This window comes from Bos indicus x Bos taurus, chromosome 11, assembly GCF_003369695.1.
Source record: "Bos indicus x Bos taurus breed Angus x Brahman F1 hybrid chromosome 11, Bos_hybrid_MaternalHap_v2.0, whole genome shotgun sequence".
In the NCBI taxonomy this organism is placed as follows: Eukaryota; Metazoa; Chordata; class Mammalia; order Artiodactyla; family Bovidae; genus Bos; species Bos indicus x Bos taurus.
In genome coordinates this window covers 15237578-15263727 of record NC_040086.1, presented here as the reverse complement: position 1 = coordinate 15263727, position 26150 = coordinate 15237578, and the positions used below count along the sequence as shown (strand labels likewise).

At 40.5% G+C, this 26150-nt stretch overlaps 1 protein-coding gene across 3 annotated transcripts in view; it reads right to left on the bottom strand.

Annotated features, from left to right (window-relative positions):
• The window catches only part of TTC27 (tetratricopeptide repeat domain 27), a 185080-nt gene that overhangs the window by 32297 nt on the left and 126633 nt on the right, over positions 1-26150 (bottom strand). For all 3 annotated transcript variants that reach the window (XM_027554978.1, XM_027554979.1, XM_027554977.1), the window contains exons 14-15: positions 7474-7572; positions 3711-3763 (exon numbers count right to left, since the gene is read on the bottom strand). In XM_027554978.1, the coding sequence (XP_027410779.1) occupies positions 3711-3763; positions 7474-7572 (152 nt within the window). The remainder of the gene's footprint in view (positions 1-3710; positions 3764-7473; positions 7573-26150) is intronic.

Sequence of the window (26150 nt, the reverse complement as noted above, 5' to 3'; positions counted from 1 at the left end):
CCAAGCCAGGCTTCAACAGTATGTGAATTGTGAACTTCCAGATCTTCAAGCTGGATTTAGAAAAGGCAGAGGAACCAGAGATCAAGTTGCCAGTATCCGTTGGATCACTGAAAAAGCAAGAGAGTTCCAGAAAAACATCTACTTCTGCTTTACTGACTATGCCAAAGCCTTTGACTGTGTGGATCACAACAAACTCTGGAAAATTCTGAAAGAGAAGGGAATACCAGACCACTTGACCTGCCTCCTGAGAAATCTGTATGCAGGTCAAGAAGCAACAGTTAGAACCGGACATGGAACAACAGACTGGCTACAAATCGGGAAAGGAGTTCATCAAGGCTGTGTATTGTCACCCTGCTTATTTAATTTATATTCAGAGTACATCATGAGAAATTCCATTAGAATTTAGAAAAATGGTATAAATAAAATCAGTAGTATTTTAAAAAATCATGAGAACATCACAAACAAATCATGCAAAATGATTTAACAAGTACAAAGCCAAATAAACCAATAAAAATGAAAACCAGGTTAGATGGTTTTTACAGAAAAAGTTTATCAAGCCATCGCAGAATCCTTGCCTTATCCAAGCTACTTCAGAAAATAGAAAAAGACTTAAGAACTTGATATTGACAAGGAAATCAACAAAACTTCATGTCACCTATTTTAAAAGTTAAACATCTTAACTATCAGCAAGATTCTTAATGCTTTACTCTACTGGCTGAACAAACACTATAGCTCCCTTGAAGATCAAAAATGTTTTACTGGACAACTATAGCAACCTCTTTCAAGGGTAAGCTATCTGTCCCTCTCCAACAGCCTTTTTGCATTTGCTTTGCGAACTTAAGACCACGAGGTCCACGTCTCTTCTCCTGCTGAGCCTCAAAGTGTTTCATCAAGACTTCCCTTTTGCTGACTTCAAGGCAAATTTTCAAGGTGATGATGGAGCTGCTTCTGGCCGATCCAGGCCATTGGTCTGGGAGTCATCCCCTTAAGAACTTAAATAGAAGTGTGCCCATACCATCAGTAACTTTCTCAGCTAGTCACAGAACACACAAATCATTTAATCAATGGTACTGACTGAAATGACTTCTTTACAATTAGTCTTTTAGTCTTTTCATAACAACCAATTCACTGCAGTTTAGTTTTGTATTCTCTACATTAAACAATTTACCTAAAGTTGTCATGGAATGTACTAATTCATTTACCCCCGACCTACCCTCCTTTATAGTTAAAAATGGAAGTACCCTTGCTCTAACACTTCTTCATATTCAGCCATAAATTGTTTCCATATAATTTTTTCCCCCTTTCTCCACTCCCTCTGCACACATCAGATGTGCTATCAACTGCGGACTGAGATTCCTGAGGTGGACTGAGATTCCCAAGGTCTCCCATCCACATATGGGTAGGGATGAAGTTATCCTGTTGAAAAGATGTCAACTAGCAGCATCCCACACCAGGAGGATTATCTTTTTTCCTGCGTGTCCTCCTATCCTCTAATCCTGGTTGCTTGGCCCACAAAATTTTTGCAATAAAATTCTATTTTTTTGGAAAGTATGACTTCTTTCTAGGGAGCTTCAATTCTGGATTCATTTATCAAACCATGGTGGTATGATAATGCACTATGACAATTATATAGGAAAATGGAAAACTTTCCCATGGGACTGGTAGGGCCATAATGCCTCGGGGAATCAGATGAAAAAGGGAAAACAGCACTTTAGTGAAGAACCCAGCAACAGCAGAGCGAGAGATGAGGGAGTGTAAAGGGTCACCTTAAGGCAGGGAGAGGATTCTTTTGAGAGTAGTAATGATTTGCCCCTGCAGTAACAATCTCATGAGTGAAAAATGAGCTATGTCTGGAGCAGTGGCAGCAAAGAAAGCAAAGTAAAATGGCAAGAATAAAGGAGTGATTTACCTCTGACCTTACAACCCCACTTTTACACAAAACCCTATTCAGGGAGCTGCAGGGAGACAAAACTGTGTCAAAGAGAAGCTGAGGAACAATGTGCAAGAACCACCAAGAGAGAAAGCAATTAGAATTCTTAGGGTTAATGGGCTGGAGGACAAGAGGTCTCTACATACACAATGATCAAGATTACTAGAAAAACCCACTGAGAGCACTCCACGGTTATGGCAGGGATTTTCCTTCCCCTTGCTTTACACCAAAAGAGTCTCTAGTGAGTTTTAACACAATCAGTTGCAATCAAGAACACAATATTATTTTCCACAGAGCGTGATGGAACAAACAGTGCTTTATTTATGTGTTATCATCCGAGAGCAGCAGAAGCATTTCATGATCTCGACGTAATGTGGATTTATGATATCTCCAGAAATACTCATGAATCACAAAGAAAACTAAGTTTGAAAATAAGGGCAAACAAACATGGAAATATATCTATCCTTTCATTTATTTAAAACTAGGATAACAGCCATCCTTGCCTCTTCCCTTTCTTTCTGTAGCCAGTCAGTAAGTCCAGTTGCTTGTCCCCTTTATAAACTGGCATCTGCCCCTTCTTCTTCCAGCCTAGATGTCTCCTGCCTGGACTATTACAACAGCTGTCTCCTAACTGGTTTCCCAGCCCCCAGTTTCCTCTCTAGTCTGTCTCACACACGGTCATCAGATAAATTTTCCTCTTCATGAAATCTCAAGAAATTTCTCTCTTCATGAAATTATCCCCACTGAAATCTCTGGCTTCCTATTACCAACAGGATAGTCTCAACTAGTTAGTCGAACAATCAGAACATGCTGCCATTTGACCCCAACTGACCTTCCCAATCTCATCTCTCACCTTGGCTCTCACTAGTCTCGAGCTGGACGACTTTACTTCCTGTCCCCTAAAGTGTGGCATTCGTGCCTGTCACCCTGCTTCTGGTCACCCAAATTCAGAAGGCTAAGGACAGCTATTAATGACCATTTATTTCCAAAGCCTGTCCCCTCTACCAATTCTTCAAATTATAGCTTGAGTCCAACAATCTCTCAGAAGTGTTTCTGAACCAGCATCACACATGATCTCTTCTCTGAGATCCTCAGAGGACTATACAAGTGGTAGAGAATGTAAGTGTTCTACAAATATTACCTACTATCCTAGCCCTCTTTGTACTTTTCATTGAGACTTACCACATATGACCTAGATTATTAATCAATTTTTTAAATAATATGGCATAATATTTTCTAAACCCAAACTCCCTGAAGTCATTGGTTCATACTTCTGTTTCTCAATAATGTTCAGTACACAGCAAGCAATCATGCTCTGCAACACGCTGGAGGGGTAGAATAGGGTGGGAGATGTGAGGGAGGTTCCAGAGTGAGGGGACATATGTATACCTGTGGCTGATTCATGTTGATGTATGGCAGAAACCACCACAATATTGTAAAGCATTTATCCTCCAGTAAAAAATTTAAAAAAAAAAAAAAAGAATCTGTCTGTTGAGCTGACTAAAGGCATGCTTGCTTTTATCATGTAATGAAATTTAGGACACAAAATTTCAGTTTCAAATAAAGAGTTCAAAAAATATTTATTACATACTAAGTGATTTAAAGAAATAAACTACACTTAGAATGCAAATGGCTAAATTAAGTCATTGTAACTCAAAGATAAGGGTAGGAAAGGGGAAAAAGATAACGAGGAAAGGCACAATGTTTCACTGTTCAATTGAAGAAAATCTCATTCATTTATTTTGGAAGCAAAGTTCTTCATCTTTTTTGGTGTACTTACTTTTGTTTTAAGCGGATATAAGAAGTTGATAAATTGTTCCAAGCTTCAGCATTCTGAAATGATAGAGAATTCAGTTACAGACTATTCTCTCCTTTAGGTATAACTGCTGCCAACAAAAATATATTTTCTTGGCTCAAGATGTGCTTTTACAATCATAATTTTCAATAAGGTTAGAAGTGTATAAGAAAATTAAATTAAACATTTATAATTAAACTTAATATTTATAATTTTTTAAAAGTCACAAAAATAATCAACAGAATGATATAACTGTTAAAGCCTTAATTTGGAATTTAGAAAAGATTCTATTTTCAAATTTAGATTTACAAAATAGTTGGGCAATTTATAACAGTATTTATACAATATATAGATTAATTACAAATCTAAAGCAGTGCAGAATATTGTTTTTCCTATCATAAAAGGGTTTGCTATTTCACCATCATCCTTTATCAGAAAGGAGAATAAAGGAGTGTGTGTTCTCCAATGTTAAGGCTACGTATTTCATCAAACACATTTCTCTACCTATTTTCCTATGCAATGACAATAAATTAAAGTCGGTATAAATGTTGATTCTAACAAGAATGATATAAATTATGCTTGCTCTTATTCGTTCCACATTTTATAAAACACAGAGTATGTAGTTCTGAAGTTCCAAAGACACAATTTAAAAATTAATGGCAATGGACCTCTGCTTATGGACAGAATACAGTTAGGACCAGACTAGTCTTATTATCATAAAAAGACATCTAACTGGACAAAATTTTAGGACAACTGTTTTTGAGAAGTTGGACAGTGGGCAACACAGGACTGTGATCCCTGAGAGAAGAGCTGTTGAGGTGTCTCAAAAATCAACCTGCACTTCTAGCTAAAGGCACTTAGAGGGCCACAGCACAGAAAGAAAGAAACCAAACAAAACACAGCAAGTCTTACTGAAAGGAAGAAAAAAGTTCAGAGTTCAGAGCTGCAAAGGTGGTTGAATTTGCAAGACAAACTACCAGGGAAGAGAGATCTATTCAGAGAATAAGCTCTAGAAATCTCAATAAGCAACTCCTTGAATCCTTGGCTAAATACTAAGCTATACTGTGCAGGGAAAAACTTCTAAAGGCCAAGTAGGGAACAACTACCAGAGAGCTGTGAGCTGAATGGAGATTCCAGGGCTCAAACAAGTGCTGGGAGCTAGTCAAGTTTCAACCAATCTTAGTTAGTGGAGAATTCTTACTGATCAGCCGTGGGATTAAACTCAGCCCCCAAAATGTTATACCTCAAGAGAAGGGTGACTGCAACTCTAAAACAAGGACAACAACAGACCTACTCTAAGCTGAAAATTAAGTTGATCCATAATGAAATTAACCAAATGCCAAAAAACCCCTCTACCTTCTTCAAGGGAAGACAACAAAACTTAGAAACTCAACAACATAGCATCCACAAGTGTACTATATGATAATAATAAAAAAAAAAGGTAGACAAACAAGCAGGAAAATTCATCCATGACCAATTTAAAAATCAGTTAACAGAAATAGACACCGAAATTAAGGAGATACTGGAATACACATATAAAAACTTCAAAGCAGTTGTTATAAATATAATCAGATATTTGAAGAAAACATGAACAAAATAAGGGAATGATTAGGGAATCTCAGTAGAAACACAAGAAGTGTAAAAAGAACCAAATAAAATTCTTGAACTAAAAAAAAAGAAAGCATGTTATCTGAAAGTGTTATGTTTTGAGATGTAACTGATACACAGCATTGTACAATGCTATACACAGCACTGCAACTGACAGACAGCATATACAGTTTTAGAAGTACTACATAGTGACTTGGTACATGTATATATTTGCGAAGTGATTACCACAATAAGTTTAGTGAATATGCACCACCACACACAGTAGGGTAAGCTTAATGACTAGGTTTAACATTAGATTTGACATAAACATAAGAACTAAACCAATAAAACTCTTAGAAAAAAAGATAAGTTAATCTTCATGACCTTAGATCTGGCAATGGATTCTTAAATGTGACACCAAAGCACAAGCAACAGGTTAGACCTCATCAAAATTAAAAACATTTGTACTTCAAAGACGCTATAAGAAAGTGAAAAACAGCTTCCAAAATGGGAAAACAAATTTGTAAATCATATATCTGATATGGTGCTTATACCTAGGATACAGAAAGAATTCTTACAACTCAACAATAAAAAGACCAATAACCTAAATGGGCAAAGGATGTGAGTAAACATTTCTCTAATGATACACGAATGGCCAATAAGTACATGAAAAGATGCTCAAGATAATCAGCTGTCAAAGAAATGCAAACCGAAACCACAACAAGATACTGCCTACTAGGACAGCTATAATCAAACAGATAGTGACAAGCGTCGACAAAGACGCTGAGAAACGGAAACATGTGTCTACACAAAAACTTGTGAGTGAATGTTCACAGCAGCGTGATTCACAGTAACTGAAGAGTGGAACCATCTAAATGCCCATCAATTGATGAATGAGTAAGTTAACATGTGATATGCTCATACAATGGAATAGGATTTGACCATAAAAAGGAATGAAGTGCTGATATATGAGACAACATGGATGAACTGTGGAAACATTAATCTAAGTGAAGAAAGCCACCAAAAAGACTACTCATGGTATGATTCCATTTGTATGAAACATTTAGAACAGGCAAATGTATGGAGACAGAATATCCATCAGTGGTTGCCTAGGGGTCGGGGTGGGAGGTACGAGTGCAAAGTCTCTGGGTGAAATGGGGAATGATCGCTAACTGGTACAGGGGCTTCTTTTTACAATAATAAAAAGGTTCTAAAACGGTGGTGATGGTTGCACAATTCTGAATACACTAAAAAAGAAAAAAAAATCACTGAATTGTACACTTTAAATGGATGAACTATATGGTATGTGAGTTATTTACCATCTCAGTAAAGCTGTTAAATATTTAAAGACCATAAACTACCAAAAAAAGAACTTTCTAATAATGCAATTAACAGGTAGCCCATAGTGGGGAGTGACAAAATATATGTGACACTTTGCTGTATATTTCAGCAAAGTATATTTTTTAACTAAAAAACTATTTTATTACAATTATTTTCTAAACAAAACTATGAATACCTTAGATATTATAAGAAAACACTTATTTCTAGATTTATAAATCATATACCTTAGGGCATGACCTTCTACCAATGGTACACTTTCCTCCAGCACAAAAGGAATGATGTCCTTTTACTTGGACATAAAAATAATAGAAAGTTTGAATCTTTCTGCCTTATTTTCTCTCTCCCCTTTTACTGTGATAAGCTAGAGAGAAACTGCTGTAAAGGACAGGGAGTTTAGCTCAGTGCTCTGTGGAGACCTAGAGGGGTAGAATGGGTGGGTGGGGGTGGGAGAGAAAAGAGAGGAAGGGGATATATGTATACATACAGCTGATTCATGATGTCATACAGCAAAAATCAACACAGCATTGTACAGCAATTATATTCCAATAAAAAAAATTTTTTTAAAGCTAATAGAAAAACAAAAACAAAACAAAACTAAACCCCACTTAACATGAGATCACCCTCTTCACAAATTTTTAGGTGCACAACGGGACAGTTAACCATGGGCACAATATTTTACAACAAATCTCTACAACTTAATCATCTTGCAAAACTGAAACTACGTACTTGCAGGAATTGCTGTTCTGAACTACGGTACAGTTCAAATAATTTAGACAGTACCAAAGAGCTGTGATAAGGAAAGAAGACCAAACAAACTTACGTCGGGTTCCAGAGTCACACACCGCTGAAATGCCCTCGCTGAACCTCCGTAGTCTTCCAAGGCCAGATAGGCACAGCCCAGAGAAAACCACACTCCGAGCTGCAAGACCAAAAGACGAAGTCATTCAAACACATAGAGACATTTATAGGATTAATCTGAAAACCCCGTAGGATGCTATCAACAAACACACTACACTAGTAGTCTACAGAGCTATATCATAAATACTGCCTTACATTGTATCTTAAACTAGAAACCTTAGCTATGGAGATGATACTTTTCCATATAATTTTCAAAACTAATTCAAAAATGAAAGCATGTGCAACACTGCACATCTTTAATTGAGAAACACCCATTTGTTTTAACCAACTCCATGAACACAATGGAGAGCTCTGTTGATAAGCCCCAATATGATAAATTAACTTTACATTTTTACTGAGCATCAATGTAACTATGTAAAAAGTATACAAAGCATCAGCAGAGTCACAAGTGATGATCGTATTACAAACTTGAGAGGAAAAAGTTTTGCTTCCATCTTCAAATTGGACCACAAGTATACTTTTGCTGTTTAACCAAGAGCCAAACTGCCTTGGCATGTACCTGCCTAGGAATGCCTGAAAAAATTTAGAAAAAGTAGGCTCAGAATCTGGATTACCAAAGAGTCATTCACAGTGGAAAGCCTGACTTAAGTCAGTAAGATTTGTAAATTTAGAGATGTGGAAAACAGGTAACTATGAGGGATGGGATGGGGAGGGAGGTAAGAGGGAGGTTCAGGCTGGGGGATACATGTACATCTATGGGTGATTCATGTCCATGTATGGCAAAAACCCACTACAATATTGTAATTAACCTCCAATTAAAAAAATATATTAATTAAAAAAAAAAAGAAAACAGGTAAGTAGGAAGTGGCTATTGAGAATTACAAAAGAATTCTTTACATCACAGGGTTTCCTTAAAATTCAATAGCCTCTATCAAAAGGAAGATAAAACTGATAAAAATTCAATGAAATTAGTCAGAAATGCAGCTATTACAACTCTGCTTTCCTCTCAGATACAGTCAGTCAGGCCAACGGTAGAAGGAATTTGCTCTCTTACTTGCTCTGACTGCCAGTATGAGGGCAGCGAGCCAGCAGACAGACGTGGTTGAACACTGCCGGGTGGGAAAGGAAACGAGCTGCTCTGTTACCCGTCCACGGCCTTCCACAGAGGCGGACAGGAGGCTGCCCGCACCCTCCCCCATTCATACAAAACTTGTTCCATACGGCTAGTTGAGGCCTCAAAGTTCTTTAAGCAGATAAAGATTTTCAGTCGATAATTAGAGATAAGGCTTAGAAAGCAAATATTCCTGGGCAATTTAACACTTTGTCCTGAATTTACAAGAGACTATAAATAACTGCTATCAGCAGCCTTTAAGAGAACAAATTTTGTTAGAAGCATAGGTAATGGCTGAAAACAGGGTTGGTGTGTGTCTGGGGGTCAGTGGGAGATGCAGAGGTTGAAATTAAGTTAGAAGTTCCCTTTTCTGAATCAAGGGACTCCAGCAACTTAAAAAGTAGCTCATTACACTTTTCTTTTGTCTGGTTATTTAAAGAATCAAATGAAAAGAGTTCCAATGCACTAAACCACATTCACTGAAAGTGACTCACTCTGAGAGGGCCTAAAGTCTGATGCTAATGTATAAAACAAGCTTCCTTCTAGTCTACTCAAAAGTTTCAAAATCTGTGTATTATAATTCATCATTTATAAGGTGCACTTTTTTTCCATTTAACGTCTCTGAATGCTAATAACCAATAGTTGATCAGACTTTTATTGTGCGTGTGTGTGTTCTCAGTCACTCAGTTGCGTCCAACTCTTTGTGGCCCCATGGACTGTAGCCTGTCAGGGTCCTCTGTTCATGGGATTTTCCAGGCAAGAATACTGGAGTGGGTTGCCATTTCCTCCTGCAGGGAGTCTTCCCTACCCTGGGATCAAACCCCCTTCTCTTGCATCTCCTGTATTGGCAGGTAGATTTTTTTACCACTGCGCCACCTAGGAAATCAGCATTTAATTTTCTATACAAGGTGGCACTTAAAATACATTGCCTCTTACAAGTGACAGCATGTTATACCCTCAAAGAATCATGGCAGCAAGTTTACTTGGAATGAGGAATATCTCATCCTGCGATCAAATCAAGAAAAATGAGAAGTGCCCACAAAGTTCTCAAAATGCATATGCCCTGCTCGCTTCCTGCATCAGCAAAGAACAAACTGACAACAGAACTATTTCATATGTGTCATAAAAAACAGTGAGTATAAACTCAAGTGAAAATAAAAATTGAAAATTTATTTTTCAATCTACCTCAAAAGACAAAGATTATATAAATGTCTGAAATTAGCAACTATCTTACAGCTCCAACATAAGCTGGTGATGAGATTACTATCTAAGTTTTTAAAACAAGTCAATCCTTTTTAACTAATGTCTTAATACCAAAATAAGTTTAATGAAAATCAAGCCGATAACAATTTAATATATAGTACTGTGATTCCCTTTTCTTTTTACTCTTGATCATTTGTGTAATTGCTTCAATAATTTGCATCTAAAAAAATTCTAGGATCATTGACTGCTAGTAGCTTTTCATCTCCTAATGACAAATAATCAAGATGGGAGACGACTTCTGTACACACCCTATTTTTTGAATCATGCAATGGCTTAAAAAAAAAAACTCTAGTATCTTCTAATTGCTTCTAGATGACCCACTAAACCATCAAAAATCCATTTATACCTTGCATCTCAATTGGGGTCCTTGGATTTTGAGGTGTGAAGAGTTGACTCATTGGAAAAGACTCTGATGCTGGGAGGGATTGGGGGCAGGAGGAGAAGGGGACGACAGAGGATGAGATGGCTGGATGGCATCACTGACTCGATGGACGTGAGTCTCAGTGAACTCCGGGAGTTGGTGATGGACAGGAAGGCCTGGCATGCTGCGATTCATGGGGTCGCAAAGAGTCGGACACGACTGAGCGACTGATCTGATTTGATCTGATCTGAAGGAGTATATTTGTTGCCTCTTTTACTTTTTTTTTTTTTTAACTCTTACTTAACCTATATTACCCTGATTGACATCTTGATTTAGGATGGTCATGCTCTTAAGAAGAGAATATCATAAAAGAAAAAAATTCAAAAGAAGCTTAAAAAAGTTAAAACTTACATGAATCCCCAAGTTAACATTGTATATGGTTGCATACAAAAGGTCTCCATCTCCTAGTCTAATGCTATCAGACAGAAATATAATGCTAGCCTCATTATATTTTCTAGCAGTCACATTTTAAAAGTAAAAAGAAATGAGTGAAATCAATTTTAACAACATTTTACTTAGATCTACATATCTAAAATATTATCATTTACACATGTTATTTGTATACAAGATCAGTGAGATATTTTATATTCACTTCATTCATATGAAGTCTTTGAAACCTGGTGTGTGTCCTACACTAACAGCAGATTTCAGTTTGGACCAGCCACACTTCAAATGCTCAACTGCCACATGAGGCTGGTGGCTACCATACTGAGCGGCACAACTCTACACTATTTCTCTACAACAGTGACACAGACCCTAACATACCTGCATCCTTTCCTTTGGTCTCCATTAAAAAAAAACTGGCTCCTCTGGCTAAGACCCACTCCCGGGCTCCTCTCTTGGGCTCCTCACACACCACAGTCACTCCTGTTCCTCTCCACACAATAGCAACCAGAATAATTAGCATTTAATGAGCACCTAGAGCCAGCTTAAGACTAAATATTAAACAAACTAAGATCATGGCATCCAGCCCCGTTACTGCATGGCAAACAGAAGAGGAAAAGATGGAAGTAGTGACAGATTTCCTCTTCTTGGGCTCCAAAATCACTACAGACCGTGACTGAAGCCATGAAATCATAAGACGATTGCTTCTTGGCAGGAAAGCAATGACAAGCCTAGACAGTGTGTTGAAAAGCAGAGACGTTACTCTGCTGACAAAGGTCTGTATAGTCAAGGCTATGGTCTTCCCAGTGGTCACGTACAGTTGTGAGAGATGGACCATAAAGAAGGCAGAACACCAAAGAAGCCTTTAAGCTTTAAAACACCATTAAGCCTTTGAACTGTGGTGCTGGAGAAGATCCCTGGACAGCAAGAAGATCCAACCAGTCAATCTTAAGAGAAATCAACCCTGAATATTCACTGGAAGGACTAATGTTGAAGCTCCAGTATTTTGATCATCTGATGCGAACAGACTCATTGGAAACGTCCTTGATGGTGGGAAATATCAAGGGCAGGAAGAGAAGAAGGCGTCAGAGGAGGAGATGGTTGGATGGCATCACCGACTCCATGGACTTGAGTCTGAGCAAACTCCAGGAGATGGTAAGTGATGGGGAGGCCTGGCACGCTGTAGTCCATGGGGTCACAAAGAGCTGGACGTGACTAGGCGACTGAACAACAACAGTGAACACCTACTATGTAGCCGAGCACTGATACTATGTGCTTTCCACACATCACCCTGTCTATTCCTCACAAATGGCCCTGCAAGGCAGCAGACAGCACCCTCATTGGAGAGATGAACACAGACCAGAGTCAGTCAGCGATGAAGGAGAGATCTGGGTGTGATTCAGTGGAATCAGTGTGATTCCAGAGGCCGTCATCTCCACATGACCATGCTGCCTCCCTCTACACCGTTCTGCCCACACGCAGCCATGGTTCGTGGCAGGGCCATTCTTGTCAGCAGCAGAGGGGGTGGGAAAGGAAACAGTCCACTTAACACATGCTGGGAAGACCCAGGAGATCAAGTTTTTAAGAACTGGAGCATTATCTACCTCTCCCTCAGAAAGTTTTCCTGATAGGCAAACGGATAAAGACGAAGCGGAAGAATGGATGTTTACCTGGAGCAAAGAACTGAAAGGCAAACCTCTCACCAAGGGACTGGGCAAGAATGGAGAAAGATAATAACCATCGCGGAGGCTCTGGTGGAGACTGCTGTGATGCTCATTTCCAGGGTGGACTGTGAAGGCAGGCAGTGGCCTTTTAGAAGTTGACAGTCCAATTTTCTACTCGGAAGAAGCCAATACAGAGACACAAAAGCAGACTATTTTGAATATGACATACATACTTGAAGAATGGTTTTAAATTATTTTTTAAATAATTAACCAAAAGCAGGAATGGTTGAAAACATGATCTCTCTTTGAACTTCCCTCAAAAGCCCCCTAGAGAAACAGGAATAGAAAGATAGATTGACTGGGGTTCAAGAGGTTCTGAAGAACTGAATGACCTTGGCCATGTCACTTAACTTCTGAGTCTCACTTCCCCAGTTGTTAAATGGGTGGGGGGTGGGGATTAAGCAAAAATTCCAAGGCTCCTTCAGATCCCCGATTCTGAGAACTCAGAGGCCACAGGGTTCAAAGGTACATTACTGCCATCTAGCGGCAAAACAAATACACTGATGATGCAAATAGAATCAGCAGGTTTGATGAACTAAGAAAGGAACTGAGGCTTAAAAATCAATTAAAAAGAGGCCACAAGAAAAATGAGGTCTGGAAAGGAAGTGATTTGCCTGAAGTCACACAATGGTTCCTGGTTCCTGGTGTGCAATACCTGTGGTGAAGAGGGTGACTGTATGCTAAGACGCTTCAGTCGAGTCTGACTCTTTACGCGGACCATATCTCGCCAGGTTCCTCTGTCCATGGGATTCTCCAAGGCAAGAAAACTGGAGTGGGTTGCCATGCCCTCCTCCAGGGGATCTTCCCGATCTAGGGATCAAATCCCTGCTTCTCTAATGTCTCCTGCACTGGCAGATGAGTTCTTTACCACCAATGCCACCTGAAAAGCCCAGCAACACTTATTAAACATCAATAACTAAAACAGAATTGGACAGCTTGTTCCCCTGAGAACTAACAGAGACCAAGCACCACTGGACAACAGGCATGGATTACTCTTAGAATTATGAAGTTAATTTTTACAAGATTATCTAAAGCACATATACAATAGATGCCATACGCTTACGTGATATTACAAATTACTTTCTTAACTTATGAGCCTACTACTCAAATTTCTTTCCTCCTCAAGGTTTCTGCAGAACAAATGAATAATCAGTAGCTTCACCTACTTTACTAATTTTCCTTATGCGTTGACTGGATTTTTCTGATATTCTGTATAATAAAGTGCAACATGTTATAACTGAATCCTGATGCCAAACAACACTCTCCATTCTCTCTGTTCTGCATCGCTGACTCATTCCCATGACCCCAAATTCAGATAAGTGGTTGAATGTGGCTTCATTAAACAGGAAATGACCCAAGCCAAACTCAAGAGAGATATCAATGTTGTCTGGTAGTAGCTTTTCCTAAAATAATGTTTGGTGCTCGTATTTTTAAAAACTGTGCACCACCAACCAATTCTTTCATAACCAAATTTCTCATTTACTATTAAATACTAAGCTCTCCTCCCTGCTGCTGCCGCTGCTGCTAAGTCGCTTCAGTCATGTCCGACTCTGTGCAACCCCAGAGATGGCAGCCCACCAGGCTCCCCGGCCCCTGGGATTCTCCAGGCAAGAACACTGGAGTGGGTTGCCATTTCCTTCTCCAATGCATGAAAGTGAAAAGTGAAAGTGAAGTCGCTCAGTGGTGTCCGACTCCTAGCGACCCCATGGACTGCAGCCCACCAGGCTCCTCCGTCCATGGGATTTTCCAGGCAAGAGTACTGGAGTGGGGTGCCATTGCCTTCTCCCTCTCCTCCCTAAGGAAACACAAATCTTAAACCGCCAGCTTTGTCAGCTTCTCTCTCTCTCAAAGGTTTCCCCTATGTCAGTGTCTTCTTTTAAACTACAGAAGCAGCACTTTTTTCATCACTAGAAAGGGTACTGGACTTCCCTGGTGGCTCAGACGGTAAAGCAGGAGATCCGGGCTCAATCCCTGGGTCGGGAAGATCTCTGGGAAAAGGCAATGGCACTCCACTCCACTATTCTTGCCTGGAGAATCCCATGGACGGAGAAGCCTGGTAGGCTACAGTCCATGGGGTCGCAAAGAGTCGGACACAACTGAGCGACTTCACTTTCAGAAAGGGTATTAATTCTTAGTGTCTCCCTCTTACTCCCATCCTAGACTGGGTTACCACTGAGTCTTCTATTCGCCTACTCTTTCCAGTTCACAGTGTGAGTACATGGGTGTTTACGTATCACCTGCATGAGACTCTCCTGTGAGACACAGTTCTCTATTTTTAGGCTACAGAAAATGGGGTTACGATGATTTTCTACCACACTATTAGCACGCTGCAATGGTCAGGATACACAACGTCACTGAGAACTTAGTATGGACCAGGAAATATGCCAGACACGTTATATATATTGGCTCTAATTTTCCAACGAGATCAAACTAACATAGGAATTACACCCCCACTTTACAAACCAGAAAACTGAAGCTCAGAAAGATGAAGTGGTTCACCTAGAGATTAGTAGGATTTGGAGTCAGGTCTACGGCAATGGAACCCCTCCCTCTACCCCTCGGTTCCAGCTATGGCCCAGATGTTATCTCAGTGCTCATATTTCTTGGCAGTTAGGCAAGTTAGACCTTAAGAGTTTCATTTCTTTTTTTTAAGAGTTTCATTTTTTATTGCTTACCAATATGAGAAAGGAAGGACAAAAAGGAAATAATTTCTTTTTTTTTTTCCTCTACATATTATTTGCATATGTTCATTATGTCTTCTCCACTGGAATGTAAGCTCCAGTCTCCTTGGACCTCCCCACCACAATAACACAAGTACAAGACGGAAACTCTGTAACTCCACTGCAAATACATTTTCTTCTTTCAAAAACTGACATGAAAGAAAGTTAACCCCCAGAAATCATGGAAGAACACAAGCTCTCAGGATAATTAACAATTCTATCAGTGCATCATCAAGGTCTGATCTTACACACAGCACGGGCTGGGAAGGGCTGCCGTGGTCCCTTGAAAACTCCCTGGTCTCACAGAGACAGACTCACCAGCTCTCGTGTGCTGGACTGTCCCATACACCAAAGTTACAACTTCACTGTGCTCTTGATGAAAGCCCCAATAGTTATGAATTAAAGGAAGAAAAACATTCAAACTGCACTGTCTTGTATTCAAAGCTTTCCATAACTTCTAACTTGACCTCAGCCAAATCCACCATTCCTCCCTAACATAAGACAACATCCTTTAGAGACAAAACAGCAAAGAAGTTAAGAGTAAGTGCTGCAACACCAGAAAGCCCAGGTTCAAATCCCAACTCCACTCCTCACATAAACTGTGGGTTTTGGTGTAAACTAATTAGGCCTCTATTTCCTAACTTGTTAAATGAGGGTAAAAACAGTTAAGTAGCTCAGGGACTGGGCTGAGGACTAACAATATAGGCAAAATGCTTACAACAGTTCCTGGCACCCAGTAAATACTCAGCGTTAGCTGCTAGTATTACTATTATAACTGAATCTAAACATAAATAGTCAAAACCTACAGTTACCAAGAAACCTTTGCTACATGTTTGGTTTTTGCATCTGCTAGTCTCCTTTCCTGAAACAAATTTTCCTAATGTTTGCCTCCTGTCTAAATCCCAACTGTTTCTCCAAGTTCATATCTTACAATGATTTAGAAAGAGTTCATTTCCACTTACATTCTAGCTTACACTATAGTGTAAGTATAAGTATAGAAGATACTTAATAAGTAGAAATTGCTATTATAATGTTAATGCTCTCATCTTCTTTCTCATCTCACTTGAAACATTATTGTTTCCAGAGCTAACACCTTCATCTCTTCTCATTCCACTCTTCTCCAGAATGACATTCCCTAGTTGTCAGCCCCTCTTTCTTGATAATATTCAATCTCTCCTTCATTCACTGGATTCAACTCCATAAGTGAAAAGTGTTAGTTGCTCAGTTGTGTCCCACTCTTTGTGACCCAATGACTGTAGCCCACCAGGCTCCTCTGTCCATGAAATTCTCCAGGCAAGAACACAGGAGTGGGAAGCCACTTCCTTCTCCAGGGCATCTTCCTGACCCAGGGACTGAACCCAGGTGTGCTGCATTGCAGGGAGATTCTTTACTGTCTGAGCCACCAGGGAAGCCCTTCAACCCCATCAAAGTCTTCAGTATCCTGAAAAGTTTTACTGGATTCTGCTGCCCCTTGGTACAACACTCTACATTTTGACTCTCACTTCCTTGACATGCTCCTAAAAGAACAGTCTATAGACGTTATGTCAATTTCCTCATCCTCACTCTTTAACCTCCTGAAGCTGGTATTGAAGGTCAATAGTTAGCTCCAAATCCAATGAACTCTTCTTAGCCTTCTTCAGACTTTATCACTCCAGTTACATTTCTCACTGACATTTGTTTTTCCTTTAGTTTCCATGAATTCCTTCTTTGAGGTTCCTTCTCTCCCTCTGATCAAGACTCTGGTGTACTTTGCTTGAATCATATTTCACTGATGCTATTTCCTCTCCCTTCCCCCAACCCCTGGAGATGTCCAAAGTTCAAGATTTTGCCTGAGGTTCTCTTCCAACACAGTTTCTATAAACAATTCATTCACTTGCATGGATCTGCCTCACTGCCACAGAAAACCCAACCGAAAGCCAGCTCGACCTCACTCCTAGGCTTCAGGCTTTTATGCCCAGTGGACTGTGGGCCATCTCTACTCAAGACACAGCAACATCTCTTCACGTTCGACACTCAAAATCACATCATTATCCCCTACCAAAGATATTTTCCCTTTCTCTTATATCCTTTGTGTCTATCAACAGGAACATTTCCTTCTTAATCAAACAATTGAGAAAACTGCCATGTTCTCAGATTCCAAACTCTCCTTCATTCCTACCAACCCAAGGAATAAATCCCAGAAAATTTTCCTTTATAAACAGCTTCAAACTGTTCTGTCTTTCCATGTGTGTGTGTGTGCTCAGTCAGATCCGACTCTTTGTGACCCCATGGACAGTAAACTCCTCTGTCCATGGAAATTTCCAGGTGAGAATACTGGAGTGAGTTGCCATTTTCCACTCCAGGGGATCTTCCTGACCCAGGGGTTGAATCCATGTCTCTTGAGTCTCCTGCATTGGCAGGTGGATTCTTTACCACTGTACTACCTGGGAAGCCCTATCTTTCCACCCTTATTGCTAAAGCTACTGATTGCTTATCCACGACATTCATCCTTTATTTAAACTTCCTAGAGTATCACTTTTGTCATATCACTCTTTTATTCAAAACCACAACAGACCTCGACATCTATATGGTTAGCTAATTCTGAAGAAGGATCCTTAAGGTCCTCCACAAACTACTTCTGTCCATATCATCTCCCAGAGGAAACTCTGCTCTCTGCTGATAGACTGACACAGTCTAATTCATTCCCACATCCACGTCTGGTTCACAGCAGGATCTCAATAATGCTAGTCAGGGGACCACATTCAAACCGCAACATTTCTGAAAGTGAAACAAGGCACTAAAAAATCATTAAAATTATACGATCTCAAAAAGACCTTATTTACTGACCAACAAAGTATTGATCGTCAAATTGGTTTTACTGTATCAGAGAATACATTCTCAAAACTGAAATTATCTAATTAAAATAAATTTAATTTAAAAAAACTGAAATTATTTCTTGAAAAATGTATTAAAGTAAAAAATTTTAAATGTTGATTATCTGAACATTTAAAAATCACAAAAGGATTCTTCCCTGTTGGTCCAATGGCTTGGACTCTGCATTCCCCATGCAGGGGGCCTGGGTTCAATCCCTGATGAGGGAATGAGATCCCATATGCTGCAGGTAAGAATTCGCATGCTACACCTGAAGATCCTGCATGCTGCAAGGAAGATCTAAGATCGCATGTGCCACAATTAAGACCCAGCACAGCTAGCTAAATAAATTTTAAAAGTGCAGTAACTAAAAACTGGTCACAATTTGTTAAGTGTCTGACTAAAGTTGAGAAGGTGACAGACACCTCCCTGTGCAGACATCATGGATATGTTCAAATAATGTGTGTGTGTGTGTGTGTGTGTGTGTGTGTGTGTGTGTGTGTGTGTGTGTAAATGACAACAGTTTTTATTTCCATTGGTAGAAGCTTGTCTGACCATATTATACCCACCACTACAACCTTCTCCCAGTATATTTCTGCTCCATTGGTTTTCTTAATTCAGAAAGAACATTACTTTTACCATCCTGCCATGATCCACCAAAATTTGTATCCTTATTATTACCCTGTAAGTACCTTTATCTTCGATATTTAACATTTTAACTGAGTTTATAATAGCATTCAGAATAATGTCAGATGTTTCACCTTTGATGTGGCACATTACCAAAAATTTTATGTTGAATCCACTAATCAGGTGAAAAGATGACTAGTGAGAACCAAATTAATGAATTTTCTATTTGAAGCATCTGATGTCACTGATATAAAACTGGCAAAGTCAACTGTTAATGAACTACTTCTGCTAAAAGAGCTAGCACATTAACAGCTATGATCTTATTTTTCATACACACACGAGAATATCTGGTATCAACTAATTTTCTAAACTAATGTTGCTCATTTTCATTTGCACTAGGAAAAAAGTCTAGTCTCACAGAATAACATGAAAATGCACCTCCTACAGCTGTGTATTAAGTTGTCATCTTTGGACATGCTCCCTATTAAAACGACGACAACAAAAACTACCCCCCCGCCCCCCACTGCCTGCACCACGGCGCTTGCCAGATCTCAGTTCTCTGACCAAGGCCTGAGGCCCAGCGGTGGAACTGTGGAGTCCTGGAATTCCTGAAAAAACTAACTTTTGACATAAATGCTAATGTTTCCTCCGAAGACGTGAGTTTTTGGTTTTCATGTGATTGGTGAAATGATTACGGCCCCTGAGGTGGAATGTAATTATATCAACTACATTTTGTGCAAGTTACACATTTCCTCTCTTGACAAGTAAAAATTAAGTTCTTAATTATTCTCTAAAAACACATGTTTAAAATTTGTTTGCTTTTTGGAAATGATTGCTGCCAAAAGAGTTTATTATAAACTATATAAAAAGTTACCAAGCTATGTAATATGGAAATAGTGGTACATTTAGACCATACAGTAAGTGACCAAACCCTTGTGTCTAGAGAATTCAGACTATCCTTCATGCGCTTTTATTCCTGACAGGACTGCTCTGCCTCCACTCCCTATACGTCTATCCAGTCTACAATTCCCCACATTTCCCACTAATCCTGCCAACTGGTAGCCAGGCAACCTCATGCAGCTCACAGGCTGCAAGCTGGCACAAACACCTGATGTACAGCAAGGGGCTTACAGAGACACCGCCTCCAACATTTCTCCTATCTCCACCCAAGACCCAAGCAGTCGGCTAGCCTCAGCCTCTCACAGCAGGCATAGTCGGTGTTATCAGCAAGCCTCCTGCACACCGTCCTTGAAAGGGTGACAGTAGTTAAGCTGCATCTGGAAAGGGCTGGGGGAAAAAGAGACAGGCACCTACCGGCCATCTTTCAGATTTTCGCACATCGTAAAGAGGGAGCTCCAGCTACCGCATATCTTGAACACCATACTAGAGGCGGCTATGGCAGCAGATGGAAGCACAAAGTGGATGTCTATGAAAAGCCATTCCAGTTTCCTTTAATGGAACTGTTAAGAACAGCACTTCATCGATTTTTTTTCTGTACATTTTTATGGGGAGGGGCAGCACTGCGCAACATGTGGGATCTTGGTTCCCCTATCAGGGTAGAACCCACTCTCCCCTGTAGTGGAAATGCAGAGTCTTAACCACAAGATCACAAGGGAAGCCCCGCCTCCAAGTACTTCATTTAAACATTTAAAAAATTCAGGTCAAACTGGATGGGCTATCAGGAAAACAGGAAGAGTGGGATAGCCATGGACGCTGGGTAAACTCTCAAATCCTCACCTTTCTTCACACTTATCTCTTATTGTCAAGCCAGTTCCCTCCTGGCACGTCTACTGACTTTGCATCAATCGGTGAACATCCAAGCTAACTTCTGTCCCATCACAGAGACCCCTCACCTCCTCTCTATGGCCACAGTCCTTCTGTCTACACAAGTGTCGTTGTGTGCATATATGTGTGTGTGTATGTATGTAATATCATATAACCTTACAAAGATAACTAGTTAATTGAGGAAGAAAGTTTAAAAATTTTAAAAGGGGAGTGGGGAAAACTGACAAGATGAAAGGAATAAAGTATGAGTGTTGAGGGAGGGAGGGTTGGAGAAGTGACAGGAAGTGACATTCTCCTTTTTCAGGGCTACACAGACTAGCTTGATATCTGAGCAATTTATGTTTACTTTTTGCTTCAAGGTAAGGAGCAATGAGAACAGTAACTACCTAAGAGGAGACCTAAGGATGTTTGCTTTAATTCTGGTCCTGAGTCTATAAAATCCTGCTTGGGAGGTTTTGTGACCACTGGACCACTTCCTCCCACTTTCTTCAGCTTCTAACAGCCCACAATTCCCAGAAGTCTAAGGCTGGATTTTAGAGGTTTCAGAAGTTATTTGGGAAAATGAAATAGATAGGCTTTAAGTGAATGACAGTGAGCAATCTTAAAAGCTCAAGTGCAAATGGAACACACACCTGCCGGTTCTCAAACAAATGCACCACAGACAAATTCATTGAGTTTCGCGGACCATCGCTGATATAAAACCAAACACTCCTATTTTTATACTAATTTGATTTCAGGAAGCCATTAAAATACACAAAAGCCATTCAATTATCACTCTCATTTTGCCTGAGTTTTGTTATTAAACCTATTTCCTGGATATGTCTGAAAAGGTGGGAAAGAATTTTTTAATTCTATTTTCCTATTTTCCCTCATTCTGGGACTTTGAGGAGACAACAGCACGTAAGAGCTCTCCTTCTGCAAAGACAGTTCAAACTCGCGTCACAAGTAGTGTCTGCGGCCCTTCAGCTTGCATCCTGTACTAGTTACGTACAACTGCAGCTTCAAACGCCTGCATGTCTGGCACGGCCTACAGACTGCCTGAATTGGATCCACATGACAAACTGCAAGATACCTTCACATCATATCTATTTGTACTGTGATGCTGCTTGCTAAATAATTAACTTAAAATTATACAATGAGACCATCAAGCCCTGTCAAGTCCTCCTCTGCAAATTCCCTTACGTCATCCCTTCTTTCTGACTGCCCCTCCCAAACTGATAACTGTCCTTCTAGACCATCACTACAGTCTCCTGAGCCTGCCCTAATCCAGGATCTCCTGTGGCCAGTGTGGCCAAAACAATATTCCAAAATCACCTCCACACACCCAAATTCCTTCATTCGAAAGTAAGCCAAACACAAATCAAACCTTCAATGGCTCCCTATTTGCCACATAAAATCCAAAGAGTTTAGCCTCACATTCAAGACCTTCTGTAATTTGGCTCCAGTCTAGCTTTCCTACTGGAACTGCCCTATTTCCTTTCACTCAAAAAAACTAGCCTATTCACAAATATTCTGTTCCCCCAACACACACACACAGACATACACCCACACACACAGAGGTAAGCACGCACATCTTCTCTGTTTCTGGGGCTGGGCTCATATTGTTCATCGCCTGGAAGACCCTTATCACTGCCCTTTCCTTTGGCCTATTCAAATGTTATGTGTCCTTCAAAGTCAAAGTCACCAACCTCCATTGTCTACCAAAGGCAGAAATGGTCTCCTCAGACTCTATAAAACTTGCACCTCACAAATGACTCTGGGCCTTTCTATGATTCCTCGTATTGTTGGCTAGCTTTGTCCTTGTCCATTTCACTAGACTGTAGCCGTCTTGGTACAAATCAGACCACTTGGTGATCTGCTGCTACTGCCTCCTCCTCTGGTTCAGCGCCATGTGTACAGTGGACAGTGAATGTATACTTGATTGAATAACTGGTCGGAGACATTATTTACTCACTCATTCAATAATTATTTAGTAAAGACCCAGTATGTGCTAGGCAGTATTAGAAGCACTAGGAACATATAAATGAAACAAACATAAAAATTTCTGCCTTCATGGATTTTATATTGCAAGGGAGGAAGAATAGAATTTTTTAAAAAGTAAGCTATATATAATATTAGAAGGTGCTAAGTGCTGTGGGGAAAAATAAAGCAGGGAAGGAGAAGGAACGTAAGGAAGGGTGGAAGGCGGCAGTGAGATTTTAAGTAGAATAAACATGGAAGGCCTCTGTGGGAAAGGGACACTGGACCCCAGCTATGAATGAGGTAATGGAGCAAGGTATGCAGATGTCTATCTGGAAGGAGAACATTCCAGGCAGAGGAACAAGTACTAAACCGCAGAGGCAGAAATGTGCCTGGAATGTTCAGGGAAGAACAAAGAGGCCAATGTTGGGTGAGTGAAGTGGGAATGGGAGGAGGACGGTAAAGATGCAACAGGAGCTTGGCTTGGAAAAGCCTCGAGAGCCAGTCAGGGACTTTGGCTGTTACCACAGGCGATGGAGCACAGGAATGACATGTCGAACTCAAATTTGAAAGGATCAACTCAGATGTTCACTGAATACAGGCAGATGGTAATAAGACAGAGGGCTTCCCTGGTGGCTCAGACAGTAAACAATCTGCCTGCAATGCGGGAGAGACAGGTTCAAGCCCTGGGCGGGGAAGAGCCCCTAGAGAAGGAAATGGCTACCCACTCCAGTATTTCTGCCTGGAAAATTCCATGGACAGAGGAGCCTGGCAAGTTATACAGTCCATGGGGTCACAAAGAGTTGGACATTACTGAGCAACTAAGACAGAGGCAAGAAGGCCAGTAAGGAAGTAGCATATTAACTAGGTGAGAGACAATGGGGATTTGACCACAATGGTGGCAGAAAGCAAGTTGTTGTCTGATCCTGGATATATTTGAGGATTTACTGATGGATCAGATCAGAGTATGAGGGAAAGAAAAATCAATGATGACTCCAAGACCAAATCAGCTCAGTTCAGTTGCTCAGTCATGTCCGACTCTTTGAGGCCCCATGAATGGCAAATGCCAGGCCTCCCTGTCCATTACCAACTCCCGGACTTTACCCAAATTCATGTCCATTGAGTCGGTGATGCCAATCTAACCATCTCAGCCTCTGTTGTCCCCTTCTCCTCCTGCCTCCAATCTTTCCCAACATCAGGGTCTTTTCAAATGACTCAGCTCTTCGCATCAGTTGCCCAAAATATTGGAGTTTCAGCTTCAACATCAGTCCTTCCAATGAACACCCAGGACTGATCTCCTTTAGGATGGACTGGCTGGATCTCCTTGCAGTCCAAGGGACTCTCAAGAGTCTTCTCCAACACCACAGTTCAAAAGCATCAATTCTGCGCTCCACTTTCTTTATAGTCCAACTCTCACATCTATACATGATCACTGGAAAAACCATAACCTTGACTAGATGGAATTTTGTTAACAAAATAATGTCTGTGCCTTTTAATATGCTATCTAGGTTGGTCATAACTTTCCTTCCAAGGAGTAAGCATCTTTTAATTTCATGGCTGCAGTCACCATCTGCAGTGATTTTGGAGCCCAAAAAAATAAAGTCAGCCACTGTTTCCACTGTTTCCCCATCTATTTGCCATGAAGTGATGGGACTGGATGCCATGGTCTTCATTTTCTGAATGTTGAGTTTTAAGCCAACTTTTTCACTCTTTTCTTTCATATTCATCAAGAGGCTTTTTAGTTCCTCTTCACTTTCTGACATAAGGGCGGTGTCACCTGCATATCTGAAGTTATTGATATTTCTCCTGGCAATCTTGATTCCAACTTGTGCTTCTTCCAGTCCAGCGTTTCTCATGATGTACTCTGCATAGAGGTTAAATAAGCAGGGTGACAATATACAGCCTTGACGTACTCCTTTCCTATTTGGAACCAGTCTGTTATTCCATGTCCAGTTCTAACTGTTGCTTCCTGACCTGCATACAGATTTCTCAAGAGGCAGGTCAGGTGGTCTGGTATTCCCATCTCTTTCAGAATTTTCCACAGTTGATTGTGATCCACACAGTCAAAGGCTTTGGCATAGTCAATAAAGCAGAAATAGATGTTTTTCTGGAACTCTCTTGCTTTTTCCATGATCCAGCGGATGTTGGCAATTTGATCTCTGGTTTTTCTGCCTTTTCTAAAACCAGCTTGAACATCTGGAAGTTCACGGTTCACGTACTGCTGAAGCCTGGCTTGGAGAATTTTGAGCATTACTTTACTAGCATGTGAGATGAGTGCAATTGTGCGGTAGTTTGAGCATTCTTTGGCATTGCCTTTCTTTGGGACTGGAATGAAAACTGACCTTTTCCAGTCCTGTGGCCACTGCTGCGTTTTCCCAATTTGCTGGCATATTGAGTGCAGCACTTTCACAGCATCATCTTTCAGGATCTGAAATAGCTCCACTGGAATTTCATCACCTCCACTAGCTTTGTTCATACTGATGCTTCCTAAGGCCCACTTGACTTCACATTCCAGGATGTCTGGCTCTAGGTGAGTGATCACACCATCATGATTATCTGGGTTGTGAAGATCTTTTTTGTGTTGTTCTTCTGTGTATTCTTGCTACCTCTTCTGAATATCTTCTGCTTCTGTTAGGTCCATACCATTTCTGTCCTTTATTGAGCCCATCTTTGCATGAAATGTTCCCTTGGTATCTCTAATTTTCTTGAAGAGATCTCTAGTCTTTCCTATTCTATTGTTTTCCTCTATTTCTTTGCATTGATCGCTGAGGAAGGTTTTCTTATCTCTCCTTGCTATTCTTTGGAACTCTGCATTCAAATGGGTATATCTTTCCTTTTCTCCTTTGCTTTTCGCTTCTCTTCTTTTCACAGCTATTTGTAATGGGATGTCATTTATAGGGATGGCAGTGGTCTTGAGAGAAAAAGCTAGGATGATATTTTATATTAGAAATGTTAAGTCAGAGGAACAAAAAGGGCGACTGAGGAAGCTGTAAGATACAGCAATCTAGAATTCCAGGGAGAGGACAGGACTGAAAATCAACTTCTGGGAGTTATCTGCATAGACAGTGTATTTAAAGCTATGGGACTAGATGAGATCAAGGGAGGAAGTGTAGACAGAAATAAAGCTCAAGGACTAAGACCTAGGAACCAGCTGCTGCTGCTGCTGCTGCTAAGTCACTTCAGTCGTGTCCGACTCTGTGCGACCCCACAGACGGCAGCCCACCAGGCTCCCCCATCCCTGGGATTCTCCAGGCAAGAACACTGGAGTGGGCTGCCATGAACCAGCAAACAACAACAAAAAAAAGAGAAGGCACAGCCAGTGAGGCAGGAGGACAATGTTAAGGGTGGATGTTAAGCAGAGGTTACGTGCTCAGAAAATAATTCATGTGTGTGAGGTAGGCGGCACTGATTAACTCAGATGACGGAGACTAACTGAGGGAATTTATTCTCCCCACCTCTTATGGCAGCTGTGGCTGAGTAAACTTTAAGCAGATAAGCAAAGATATGATACAGTTTTCCATAAAAGTAAAATTTTAATAACACAATAATGAGTTCTAGTTTGTACCAAAATAAAAGAGTCCAGTGATAATCAAGTTCGTGCAGGGTTTTTCAGCCTTGGCAGCCCCACTGGCATGTTAGCCTGAATACTTCTTTATTGTAGGGGGCTGTGCTAAGCATTATGGGATGTTTAACAGCATCCCTGGTCCCTGCCCACTAGATGTCAGCAGTGCACCCCTTCACCTCCCACTGCCAAAGGACCCGGGGTCAAAATTGTCCCCAGTTGAGAACCTCCAA